The 13,737-nt window shown below is 46.2% G+C and overlaps 1 protein-coding gene across 1 annotated transcript; it reads left to right on the plus strand.

Annotated features, from left to right (window-relative positions):
- Nucleotides 1-889: 889 nt before the first annotated feature.
- RHOF (ras homolog family member F, filopodia associated) lies at nt 890-13,640 on the plus strand. The gene is made up of 5 exons (XM_082774340.1): nt 890-1,124; nt 1,431-1,518; nt 8,562-8,671; nt 9,418-9,552; nt 11,754-13,640. The coding sequence occupies exons 1-5, from the start codon at nt 969-971 to the stop codon at nt 11,916-11,918; spliced, it is 654 nt and encodes a 217-aa protein (XP_082630466.1). The 5' UTR covers nt 890-968; the 3' UTR covers nt 11,919-13,640.
- The last annotated feature ends 97 nt before the right edge of the window (nt 13,641-13,737 follow it).

Below are 13,737 nucleotides of genomic sequence, written 5' to 3' on the forward strand. Positions count from 1 at the left end.
TGCAGGCCTGATATCTCTGTAATTAAAACGTGAAATTGTTTGATTTTTATCGCAGCTCACCTGGAATGAATGGCACCAGGTGAACATACAGTGAGCACAGCTGCTGGTTCCTACTTCAGCAGTAAATTATAGAACCATTAAGGTTGGAAAATACCTCCAAGGTAATGCAGCAGAAAGCAAGTATTTAGCCACAATATCTGCCAGGCCCACAAGAAGATGCATTTTGGGGGTACCTCTTGCCCTCTCTGCCACTGTCCTTCCCTCATCCATTGTCGTTCGGGTGTGTGGTGTCCAAAATTGAGGCTGAACCAGAAGATTGCCCCTCAGCTGCTGGTGTCTTGAGGTAAACCAATGCAACATCTGAGGCGCCAGTGGGTCCCTGTGGAAACGAAGGAGCTCTGAGAGGAGACAGAGAACACGAGCCCAGCCTGATTTAGGCGGAGGCTCCATGGGATGGGGCGTGATGGCCCCCAGTTGCCCACCAGCAAGGCCTCGGTGCCTCACCTGGAGGATGGGGGCACCAGGTCCGTGTGAGGAGAGAGGCGGGCGGGAGTGCTGAGGGGGCTCTGGGTGCTGAGGGGTCTCAGGGTGCTGAGGGGGCTGCGGGTGCTGAGGAGGCTCCAGGGGCTGAAGAGGCTGAGGGGGCTGCGGGTGCTGAGGGGGATGAAGGGGCTGAGGGTGCTGAGGGGGCTGCAGGAGCTGAGGGAGCTCCGGGGCGTCGCGGCCACCTCACGACGGGCTCCCGCTCCCCTGAGGAGCCGCGGCCTCTCCTGACGGGGCTCGGTGGCGGCAGCGCGGCCCCAGGCGGAGCCCGAAGCCACCTGAGGCGCTGGCGCCCGGGGCGCGGCCAATCCCCGGCGGGGCGCGGGCGGTGCCTCACGGCCCCGGGGCGCCCGGAGAGCAGCGGCGGCGGCGGCAGCGTTGGGCGGCCCGGCGGGGCTGGAGCCCCCGGCTCGGCTCCGCTCCCCATGGAAGCGGCCAACGGGGCCCTGGGCGACGGCGCGGCGGGCAGCAAGGGGGGAGGAGGCTCGGGCAAGAAGGAGGTGAAGGTGGTGATCGTGGGGGACGGCGGCTGCGGGAAGACCTCGCTGCTGATGGTGTACGCCAAGGGCGCCTTCCCCGAGGTGAGCCTCGGGGCTTTGCTCGACTCCTTTCGCTTCCCTCCTGCCCTCCCCGAGGAGCCCGAGCAGGGCGAGGGGCTGGGGGCCGGTGGCTGGGATGAAATGCTGCGGGGTCCTGGTGGGTTTGGAAGGGGTGAAGGAGCCCCGGGGAGCTTGGAGAGGCCCCAGGGAGCTTGGAGAGACCCCAGGGAGCTTGAAGGGACCCAAGGAGCTTGGAGAGGCAGAGCAGGGAGCCCACCGCCAGGCCCCGCCGGCCCCTGGCACCCTGCGTTGCTGTTCCCTAAACAGAATTATTTTTCCCCTTTGCAGCAATACGCGCCGTCCGTGTTTGAGAAGTACACCACCAGCGTTACGATTGGCAAAAAGGAAGTCGTCCTGAACCTGTATGACACCGCAGGTAACGGCGTCTATTCCCCGCGCTCTCGATTTTCTAGGTGCTGAAGCACCAGAGGCAGCTGATGCAGGGCCCTGGGACGGTAACCGAGTAACACGTAAAGGTGCAGCCGAGGCAGAGCGGTCACTTTTCTGGTGGCCACTCTACCCGTGGACTTGTTCGGTATCTTAACAACCCAGTTTAGTAGGAAAATCACTTCAAATAGCGAACATATCTGAAGGTATTAGAACATAGCTCCCAAACGCAATGCGTAATGCAGTCAACCCAGAAAGTATTTTAATCTCCTGCCATGTGTGATCAAATAGTAAAGGAGAAAAAAGCTGGCTTGTGTTAAAAAAAGGCTATAGTGTTAAAAGTTAATTGAAAATGCTGATAGTTCCTTTGTGTTCGTATCAGGAACTTGTGAACTGATTTGTGTCCAACTTCATTCAAAGTTCCCAGGCTCGGTTGTCCAGCTGCATTCCTAAACGAGCCCTAAAATTGACACACACTCCATTTCAGCTCACTAAATCGCATTCAGGTCTGCAGAGTTGTTCCAAATTAACACCAACACAAGTAAGAACTGAATGCCATTCATAGTAATTTTTAATAGTAAAGTACCCTCTTGCATACCATATATGGTATCTGAATAGATAATTTTAAAGGTTTTTAATATAAAAGGTTGTTGTTTTTTTTGTTTCTGTTTTTTACCAATCTTTACTGCAGTATATTAAGATCCTGAGCACTCAGTTTGCCAATTTGTCTTCTGGTGTCAGTGTCTTGAGTCCAGTGATTTGGATAATTTAGCTTCTACTGAGTGGCAAAGCTTTTCTGTTTAAATCAAGTCTTGAAGAGAAAAGGGCTGAAATCTAGTGTGAACTTGCCATGGCGAACTTGTTGAGTTTTTACGTTTGTCCACTGTCAGTGCAGGATTTTAACCCCTCATACCATTCTTGATATCGGGCCCTCTCACTTAAAATCACAATGGTACAGATTCCAGCCTTTGGAGTCTCTTCCAGCCTTTGGAGTCTCTTCCAATCTTGCAGAAAGGTGGGCTGGATTCAGGAGGGACAGGAGGAAGGGCAGGCTCTGTATTGTGGCACTGAGCCCCAAGATGTGTCACATCACAAGTGACAACCACAAGGCTGACATCAGTGCCCAGCTCCTTGCGTTGTGCAGCGAGCTCAACTCTGCACAAGGTCCACAGCCACCAGCAGCGTGGAGAACGCTCGCTGAACTTGGTGCTGAGGGTTTATCACGCCATTTCTTTGTTCGGGTATAAACTTAGCAGAAAGTGCCCACCTTTCCGGGCCTAGTTCACGGCTATCAATGCTGTCCTGGACCAGAGCACCGCCCTGTCAAAGAACAGAGTGGGGATATTTTCTTTCATAAGACGCTTCAGGAAGTGGAGATGCTGTTGCTGCCTAGTTGGCAGGGTTCCTTGCCACGAAGGAGCAGCTGATTTCCATCCCTTACCTGCAGACCCTGAGACCCGACATACCTCACCTCCCTAAATACAGTGACATGGCTGCCAGGCTACGAGTCGCTAGAGGCTGCTGGCACAGAGCCCTCCCTTCCTGTTACATTTCTTTCGCTTTGCATGAGACACATCAAGATTATGAGACGTAAAGAAAGGGAGGACATTGCCTTGTTGATTAAGGCATCTACTTGGAAGGGGGAAAGACCTGAGTTTTGGTTATACTTCAAAGCTGCTTACATAGTTTTATGTTGCAGGGCTGTGTCATACTCTGTAATTCAAGTAGCTTTTCATCCTCTTTCTGAAGGTGGAAGTTATGCTAGAGGAAGAACTCTCTTGAGCACACATTTTAATCCCATCCTGTTTTTAATAAAACAAAACTGATCCTGAGTTCCTCAAGGGTTAGACCAGAACGAAGGGCTGCGTCCTTTTCTCTCAGTTCAAGGGAGGATGTCCAGTTCAGCACAAAAGAGAGCTCCTGGCCCTCTGTCGCTTGGATGCGGAGTGGGAGATGCAGTTTCGGGATCAGCATTTGACTGCATTGACTTGCCTCTGTCAGGCAGCAGCAGCTCGTTAGGTTGTTGTCTCAGCTGGGTGATGTTGCTCTGGGGCAGCAGAGGTCTACGGCAGCAGTTAGAGCTTCAGGAGGAGTCCTAACACACAGCTTATTACTGGAAGTACAGCAGATTAACAGTACAGCGTATCAGCCACGTTTATTGAATTGTCTTCTGACTTACTGAATTTGTTGTTTGTGCTCTCCTATAAAATGTAAGCTTTACACCTGTGTTTTGCTTCGGAGTCTGAAAGGCCCCCAAATCATTCAGATGATTGTAAAATCATTTAAGTGGGATCAAAAGGATGTAAATCTATTTCTGAAGCGAAGGGCTTCAGCTAAGTGTCACGCAGCAGTGCAGGGGAGGAGAAGGCAAATCTGTTCTAAAAAGCGTAACTGGATCTTCATCATACGCCCACTGCAGAAAGGACTTCAATATTTTTAGGATCCAGCTAAGAGCAACACTAAATAGAGCCACATGTACGTCAGAGTCATGGGAAGGTGAAGGACAGGTTCAGCTCTGGGGGCTGCTTCAGGTTAGAAGGATTCTTTGTATTGTTCAGTCCCGCTCAGTTTGAGACTTGGAGCTTGTCCTACTTACTGAAGGCAAAGGACACGCACACAAAGCGCCTAAGAATCAAACATTTCAAGCTACAGAAGGTATTTTTTTTCTTGGCACGAATTTTGGTAACAACTGGAATTAATGAGCTAGTCTACAGTGTGCCAGAAGAGCAATTTTTGGAGAGACTTCTGTATCGCGCTGCTCTACCTTCCTCATCAGAGACGCCTCTTGCTGCTGCAGGAAGTTGGTGGTATACATATGCAATGTGTAAAAGCTTTGTAATATCACTTGTCTTGTCTGCAAACAGGCTTTGCAGCTGCATATTCAATTAAAAATTTCCATTTCTTGCCGTGCTCAACAAAGGAATCAGGAGAGAAATGAGCTTTGTGATTGCTTGCATGCTAAGGGAGTAGCCCGGTGGGGTTGGTGCCTGAGCTGCGATTCAGACACGGGTTTCCATTTCTCATGCTGCTCAACGCAGGAGTTTCTCAGAAGAAAGAAAGAAGCAACGTTGGGCTGGGGAAGGCTGGGGAGGAAGTAATGCCTCATCATTGTGGGTGCTCGCTCTGACTGGCAGGAAGCATGCTTGAAGCTTCAACGGGGTTTTTCAGGTCTGCAGTGACAGATGCACGACAGCACGAGGCCTTCAGAGAGACGTTAAGAGCCAGTACACTCAAGAGTAGTTTTTCAAAGCTTGGCAAGGGATGCAGTGCTTGAAATTGAAATGTGTTGCCCCTCATCCCACCTCAAGTGTCCTCTTCTGCTGGCGTTGTGCCTGCCAAGAAGTCTGCTTCTCAAACTTCTCAAACTTTTCAAAACTGTCTAGCAAAGTAGTGTAGCTGCCGAGCTTCTAACTGTGGTATTCTCGCGGGCTGTGCACAGAGAGTTTGGTGCATTGCTGTGTATCGGTGAGGGCTCCCCTCCCTGTGGTTACATGCTGATTTTAAATAATGAGAGTAGGGTTTTAGAAGACAACACGCTGACATGTAGGAAGTGGTTGGCTGGTTGGGGTGACGGGATACGACGTTCTTCCTTCCACACTGGCTATCGGTGGCAGTAGCTGGTGCTCCTGCAAGCTGAGCAGCACTTACTGGTAGACTCCTAGACTGCTGCTGGTACATTTTGAATCTATTTTTACCATCTCCCGTCAATGGCAATATGTCAGTAAGGGAGTTTGTCCCTAAGACACGTTTCCACTGCTCCAAGAGGTCTCTGGGTTGTTGTCTCAGGCCTTTCCCTGCCCTGACAGGGTGGCAGGGCTGGGTGCATTTTTCCACTGCCACTTCATGACGTGGTATTTCGTGTGTTACGAAACAAACCTGCACAATACCGGTCAGTCCTGCTGGGGCTGTCCCCAGAGGCCTCGTGCAAGACACTGGAGAATGGGACCTGCAGCACCCAGTACTTCAGCGTCCCCTTACGTCCACCTTCATCCCTCACTCAGCCATTAGGGAGCCGCCAGGAATACCACATCACAGTGTACAAGAGAAAAAGCCACTAATGGATTAGAAGGAAGACATTCTGTGTTGGACATTTCTCTACAACATCCACTGGAGAAGAAAGCCGACCAAACCCAGGAACCCTGGGCTGAGCGATCCCTGGCAGCGTGCTGTAAGGAGGGGCTGCTGAGCTCCTGGTCGGGCTGAGAACCGAGCAGGCTGGCACCTCCTTGGGGTGATTTGGTAAAGGAAGAGCAATGCGAGTGTGCATGGGAGCCTGAGACCTGTGGTTTCACTTCCTCTGCTCTCCCTCACCCATTGCTTGAGGTCTCACCCCACCTCAGGGGTTACGCAGCACATCACAGAGGCATGCTGGAAGGTGATCTTCATAAAGAATTAGCAAATTGTAGGTTGGTGGCTTTAAAAGCTGTCTCTAATGCTACAATGAATTGAAGAAGGCAGAAGAGAACCACAGATGTGCTCAGACCCAGGCATCTGTTTGACCGATTCTTTCACAGTGTGCTTTTTGTTACGTGGGGGGAAAAAATGAGTGCTTGCAGAACTGCCCTCAGGGGCTTTGCACATGCAGTCAGTAACTGCCTAGGTTCAGCTCTCTGCCTTCACTTAAAACCTCTGCTATAGAAGACCTAAATCTGTGCCAAATAAACTCTGACCACAGCCTGAGCAACTTGACAGAGAAAAAGTCTCCCGGGCCCTTTCTTGCATTTCAGCAGCAGCACTTAAGAACGGGCTATGAAAGGAAATGTTTTCAGTGAGGTCTTGGTGAGAGGGATGTCAATGCTCAGACACAGCTGGAGCTGGGTCCCGCTACATCCACAGCACCTGAAGAACTGCATCTGAGCCCTGAAAGAATGGCCTCCCCTCCTTCCAGGTGAGAGCCTCAATTATCCAACCATAATACAAGTTAAGCAACATACTGTCTGACTGCCCCACCACAGGGGGAACATTTTACCTTGTTCTGTGCTCTGTGTTTGAAATTCCAAGTGTGCGTTTCACAGCACCATATTTTCTTACACATTTATTTTGTTTGCTTACAAAACTGCACAGTTGGTTTTGAAGAGAAAGGTACAGGTCACAGCGTGGTCCATTTCTATAGTTTTTGACTTGAAATACAGCACATTTGTGTCTCATCTTTGAAGACACCTCTTCTGTTATCCTATCCAGGAGAACGTGGTTTTAGCAGTTACATCCTGACTCCAGGCAAGCCAATAAGATTTGTTCCAAGGGGACTGTTCTGTCTCACAAATTGTCAGCACTAACTTGAAGCACCTCTGGATTTTATGAGATACCCTTGCAGAGGCTCAGAGGCATGAACGTGAGCAGGGAAAATCATACAGGGCACGTAACACTAGAGGAAGTTCGGAGAAAAAGCACTTGGCACCTGATATGTTTAATGCAGTTAGAGGATTATCTAAACAACAGAACGGCAAATTGGTCGCAAACAAGAGGGTGGATTTAGGAGAGTAAGAAGGGCTAAGCAGTAAAGTCTTTGCTCTGCATGTTTATACAATGTGCATAATTTTGTGGATTATCTATTATTTCTGGATTAAACCTTGAGGGATCAATCCTTCTTTGCTCAGCACCTCACCCACAGAGCACAAACACAGAGAACCGTCTGAACCTAATACTCCTGTTTTACAAACACCTCAAGCACTCTGAGTAATGGTTTATCAAATGCATTGTAATCACCTTGTGATAACCTGTATCTCGATCCATCATTTAAATTAACGCAGAGGGTGACAAAGTCGTGTAGCTGGTGGGCTGCTGGTATCTACAATCCCTCAATCCCAGAGATGAACGTGTTGGCCAGAGGGATGAGGATGTGACTGGGACCAAGCTGGGTGCCAGGACAGGAACAGTTGATATGAAGTTGGAGCACGCTGAAGTTTTCAGCATCCCTTTATACGAAACATCAGTGCAAAGCTTGGAGATGTACTGCTCTCCTGTAGGACAGTGTACAGTTCTGGGCTGCGTACAGTTCACAGTTCATGCTGTGTGGTGATCATGAAGAGGACTGGCATTCCCACCTCTCATTTTGGTGCCTGATGGAAATATACCTGATTCTAGGGGCAGCCTTCAGGTGGTAAATAGATCTTCTACAGACTGCTTCAGTAGCTTTTTCTTTCTTAATAAGTCTCTGAATAACATCTCAAGTGAAAAAGCTTTTTTTTTCTTGAGCTGTCAACTATGCCTGGTAATTACTACTTTCTTGAACATGGTCTCTCAAAAGCAAGACACCTTCAGACCCCAACACAGTGATTACAGCTCAGTCACATGGACAACAGTAGTGACCGCAAGCAAAGGGGAAGAGCACAGGTGTGAAGCAAATTAACTTCCTCTTGTCAGACACATGCTGCAGTATCACTAATCAGAAGCACAAAAAATCTCGTTTTTCCAGTATTCAGCAGCATCCCTAAGACCTGCAGCAATGCCCTGCTTCAAAGAACAGTTAAGCCTGCTGTGTTGGTGCATGTCTTGTAAAATCATTTGTGTTCTGCTGTAGTGAGCAAGGGTACTAAAGGAACAGCGTGCTAATCACTGCTTCCTCTTAGCTCACTGGGCTAGGAAACACGAGTTTGCTGCTAAGATTTTCATTTCTAACATTTCTAACAAATACAGTGTTTCTTCCCATCACCATACTGCATGTGCAACTGTATTTGGGAAAATGGAGCCACTGCCAAATTGCAAATATTTTAATAACTGTCTCATTTCTCTTGCTGATTTCGTTTGAGAGCTGCAGTTGGCGATTAGAAGCGCTTCTAAATACTTATGAGTTGGACAAAGCAACGTTTGTATTAAAATTTCCCAAGGACATGTTTTATATTCTAAAGAATCAGTTTGGTCGGTAAAGAGGAATATCCTGCGCTTAAGGGAAGGAATTTTACAAGTATGGAAAACTTTCAGCCTGTGCCATTACAGTACCCTTGATCTCAAGTATTTATCTTTACGCATTCCCGTCATACTGCTCGTTAAGGGCTGAGATTTCGTTTATCCACAACGTTCTCTGTGTTTCAGGGCAGGAGGACTATGATCGGCTACGACCGCTTTCTTACCAGAACACAAACGTAGTGTTAATTTGTTACGATGTCATGAACCCCACCAGCTATGATAATGTAGCGGTTAAGGTAAGAGCCTTTCATAATTGCTTGAACCTTTTAAACGAATTACATATGCCTGATGTGTGACAAGATGTCAAGACTAAAAAAGCTGCTGCTTTTAGTAGTCCTGTACCCAGAGTGCATAGATGCACAGATCATTCGTCACGCACTGAGCAGGTCACAGACCTTAGACCTAAAACTCACCTCCCCATGGCACACAGGTGCTCAGAACTGGGTTCAAGTCCACTGGATACTGAAAAGATCACAAGATTTCACAGCTGTGAAATCTTCATCTGTAGTGATGTCTCACAACCACTGCACATAAGCATTGCAGATTCAGGTCTATGTCCATCATGTGCACATTTAACTAGAGGGGAAAGAAATGTAAGCAACTACTTGTCTGTAGTAGGATTTCTGTAGTGCTCCTAAGCAGAAGTAAGCGTTCCTGCATATAGCATCAGCAAAGCAAGGCTCGGTCCTAGTTCTGCTCTTATGTGTGACTTTAGGGAAGCACTTTGGAGTTTAAACAGATGTTAAGCACTCTGGCATAGCGGTAGACACCATCTATGTTTTTATGGAGTGTGTGACTTTGGTCAGGACTTTTAAATGATTCTGTAATGTAAATAGTGCATGTCAGGCCTCTTACACTAGATTAACAACTTCCGAAACACTGAAATTGTAGCGTATATCCAGTGCTAACTCTGTTCCTTGGCTCGTTTTAAATTTTAGAAGGAAAAAAAGAAGATGTAAAAGTTTTGTTTTTCTACCATCAGTGGTATCCTGAAGTGAATCACTTCTGCCGAGGTGTCCCGCTCGTGCTGATCGGCTGCAAGACAGACCTTCGGAAAGACAAAGAGCAGTTGCGTAAGCTCAGGGCTTCTAAGCAGGAACCCATTACCTACAACCAGGTAAATATAAGTGCATTTAAAGTGCTGTCATCTTTGCAAGAGATAAACAGATCGTCCAAAATTAGGTAGTCAGAATGGCCAGATAAATACCGACTGTCAGATTTAACAGCAGTTTCTGTAAGTCTTTTTGAGCGGCCAAATCACCACCCATTTTTAGTGCCAAAACAGAGACATCTGAAGACTGTTTTTGCATATCTCAGGGTGTCTGAAAGGACATCAATAGCTAGGCCTTCTAAGCTTGCTACATCTCACTGGTTCCCCTTCACAGCTGGGTTATTACTGTTAGAAATTTGTAGGCCTCAACAACTTTTTTGGACTTTTTCCATAAGTTTTATTACAGTACATCGTTCCATCACTTGTACTTTGATTGGTATTGTATGTCCTAACTTTTTTTTTTCCCCCTCACATTAGAGGATTAAAAATATTGACCGTTCTGGAAAAAGTGTTTTGCAAACCCTACTTAGAAGTAAATACTTCCAAGGACAGTAACAAAACCCATCTGTGAGACTTCTCTAACATAAACTTTTCCTTGAGGTCTCTAATCTAAAAATATATATATGTATTGTCAAGTGTTTTCAATTTAAGCACTGAGACCTACAACTGCTGTTACGAGGTGGGCATTGCTGTCCTAGGTACAGAAGGAACAGTCAATGGTGGAACAGTTTGTCCCATGTCACATGATCTTTCTGTTCTGATCTTCCACTTTATTTTTTTTTTCTTTCAAACTACAAAGCCATCCTTCTCCTCTGTCAGAGCACGAACAGCAGCTTTCAGACAATTATTTGAAACACAAGTCTAGGGAACAAGGTTAAGTGCACTAAGACCCTGAATTAATCACTTCTTCTAAAGAGCGTGAAAAGAACCTGCTACTGCATCACCACTAAATCATGCTAGGACCTTCAGCTTGTCTTCCATGCGCACAAGATTAGATGCTTGCCCTGTCACATTGTGAACAGCTGCAAATCCTCCCTCACTTGCATTAATAACTCCCTTCATCACTCCCCACGTGTGAGGTTCAGGACAAGCAACTGACACCTCTAAGGAGCCAGCTGAGGCATCATTCCTGCCTCAGCAGCTCACCAGATGAATGCTCACAAAAGAGGTGAAGCACCAGCCTGAAGGAGGGAAGGTGAAGTGAAGCTAGCGCCTGTGGTGGGCAGCAGCATGCATGCAGTTAAATTCCAGGGCCCACCAGATGCACAAAACCTTGTCGCCTGTGTGAGCCCTCCCACTTGATTTTCCTCCCCTTAAATATATACACTACCTCAGTCTCTTACAGCTGAGAGCATCTCGAGTCATGCGATGTGATGCTTCTGATGCCCGGCACAGAGATGAACAGTATCTGCCAGCACTGCAGCTTGCAAACAACTGGAAGAAGACAAACTTCACTTAAATACGCTGAAAAAAATCCCCCTATAGAAATCTGAATGCTCAAGTGACCGCATTCCCAGGGCTTATAATGAATAAATGCAAACTTTGTGAGCTGTGGGTTGCAGACTTGGAATCCACACTCCAGAGCTCAGAAGTACTCAAAACTGGGGGCTGACTGCAATGACAAAAGAAAAAGGATCACAAGTAAGAAATCACTGTGTTTTGCCTGGAGTGATTTCACACAGCCATGTTTGCATGCAAATACTTTAGATTTTACTCTGCTTCCATTGCATGTGTTTGGTTATGAGGATTCACACATTCACTTGTGTGTACTAGGATTTCTGATGGGCCCTTGTGATGCTCCAAAGTGGCAGTTAGGATTCCAATATGCGTACCCGCAAAACAAAGCAGGACATTTATGCAGACCGTGCGCTCACGTGCTACATTCATTGCTGAAGCATGCCAACTAAAGGTGACATCACTTAATAGTTAAGGTCAGGCCTGGAAAAAGTTTCCTCTTGTAAGATGTCTAGCTTATCCTCCCTTGAGCATCTATCTCAGCATTTCTTTAAAGGATGTTAACATTGAGACCACGTCCACAATATTAGCAGGCCAGCTTCTAGACCAATTTAGAGAAAAGAAATGAAAAACAACAGAAAGCAAGTGCCTCAGTTTATTTCCAAAGCCCTTGTGCTGCACTCAGAAGAGGCAGCTTCTTTCTTCCTGACCTGCTGTTATGAAGACGTACAAAATAATTTTTTCTCTCCCATCTCACTTTTCCTCTCCTCTCATACATTAAATTTACATCTTTTCTTACCTGTTCTTTCCAGGGTGAAGCAGCTTGCCAGCAGATAAATGCAGAAGTTTATCTGGAGTGCTCAGCAAAATGTCGTGAGAACATAGAAAAAGTGTTTAAAGAAGCAACAACCATTGCTTTAAGTGCTATGAAAAAAGCCAAGCGCCAAAAGAAACAGAGAGTGTGCTCAGTGTTATGATCTGGACTGCAAGAGAGCATTGGCTGCACAAGAGCCATGATTCAGATTTTAGCACGTGACTCTTTTTTTCCCCATTTATATTCTTGCAATTAATTTTATTTTAAAAATTTTAAACTTTAAATATTTTTGTACTTTTGTTACACTGCTCTCAGAAAGTTTTGAAGGCTCTTTATCAAGGCTAACTGATGCTGCATGTCTTTGTCTGTCTGCCTTTTGCTCCCAACTGCAAACCACCACCACCGGTGAGGTCTTGGATTCACTATTTAAATTGCAATGAACAGTGACTGCTACTATGGCTTCTGTTTTTTTCCTCTGCAAAATTGTGGCATATTGTAGCTACAATTTACAGTCTTTTTCAAGGAGAAAAGACACATCTTCCAGAAGTTTTGTTAGAGCAGCCCATCCAGCACCTTGGAAGAGACGGGAATTAAGTTTGGTATTAGCGTTCTCAAATTAATTGACTTGGTGGCAGTGCTGTGAGTTAGCCTCAAGTTGCCACCACAGGGCACAGCCAAAGCATCCACTCCCTGTGAGCCTGCTTTGTAGAGCTGATCCTTCAGATGCCTCCTTGCAAGGCCCAGCACTGTAACAGAAAGTGGCCTTTATCTTTGGATATGCATTGGTTGCTCCAATTCAAACGTAGAGCACCAGAGAAAATAATTTACAGCATGCAAAGAGTACTCCAGTCAGCTACTATTTGTAAAATAAAAGCAGTTTTTTACAATAAACTTATATAGCTTATTTAATATGACATGCAAATGTTGGTGTATGCTAGGGAGAGGGGAAATACTTGGCTGTAACTCACGTTCAGTAACTGTTGAAATCTTCTCTCTACAACTGTAAATTACATTTTCCCTTTTGTTACGAAGTTGTCAGTTGTCTGTTTGAGGATGATGGATGCTCCCACTGAAAAATCTAGCACATGTGCCTCAAATTTCCTGGTTCTTTTGCACGGTCTCTTGCAGTGAGATCTCAGATTTCAGGTTCAGTCGCTAGTCTGTAGCCACTGTAAACCAAAGCTGGGAGGGTGAAGGAGGTTTCTACAGTACAGGTGTTAAAAGTTTTCTTTCTAAGGCAAACTCCTGCCCATCCTTAGGGAAAGACAGACTTTGATTTTCTGATTCTATGACTTGCCTAACAGTTACAATACACAGTCTTTTGTCAGGAAGCTTGGGCATTGTATGCCAGGGATCTACTGTTACACAAACGCTTCCATGTAGAGCCTGATAACTGCACATCATTCAGATTTCATGCAATTTTATCCTCTGCTGGTTATGTGACCAGCTGGTGGAAAATTCTTTTGGAATGATTCATCATTTTAGATATGGGATAGCCCTTGATCTTGGAAATCTCAGTTTTTTCTCCCTAACTTGCTTTGAATTAACTAAGGCACATGGATCCCTACAAGCTTAAAATGATTTTTTTTTCTTTTTAAAAAAGATCAGTTTCTGCACATCTTTAGTAACTATAGAAAAAAATCCACGAATTGTGCAACCGTTTCTCCACAAGAAGACATTTGTCAGTGAAAGACAGAGAACCACACATGACCTTACCCAGTAAGCGACTGAAACATTGAGATGCAGGAAGTTACCACATGTACCCTCAGCTCCACGGCTCGAATCTTTCCTTGCTTTTACAATCCAAGATTCTCATGCTGCAGAATTCAAGTTACTTGCCATGTGCAGAGCTCCCTCACCCCTGGAGTACCAGGTCCACTGCTCAGATCCAGCAGGTTCCAGCATTGCTCTCAAAATAAAATAATTTACATTTCATAAATGGAGAGTTCAAAGACAAAGAAAAAATCAACACATGGTATGCA

This window comes from Aythya marila (assembly GCF_965140915.1).
Source record: "Aythya marila genome assembly, chromosome: 17".
Lineage (NCBI taxonomy): Eukaryota > Metazoa > Chordata > Aves > Anseriformes > Anatidae > Aythya > Aythya marila.

Bases quoted from the DNA above. Each gene is read 5' to 3' on its own strand.
- RHOF (XM_082774340.1), top strand. From the start codon at position 969: ATGGAAGCGGCCAACGGGGCCCTGGGCGACGGCGCGGCGGGCAGCAAG. The intron at 1,125-1,430 runs GTGAGCCTCGGG...TCCCCTTTGCAG, and splicing joins CCAAGGGCGCCTTCCCCGAG to CAATACGCGCCGTCCGTGTT. The intron at 9,553-11,753 runs GTAAATATAAGT...TGTTCTTTCCAG, and splicing joins AACCCATTACCTACAACCAG to GGTGAAGCAGCTTGCCAGCA.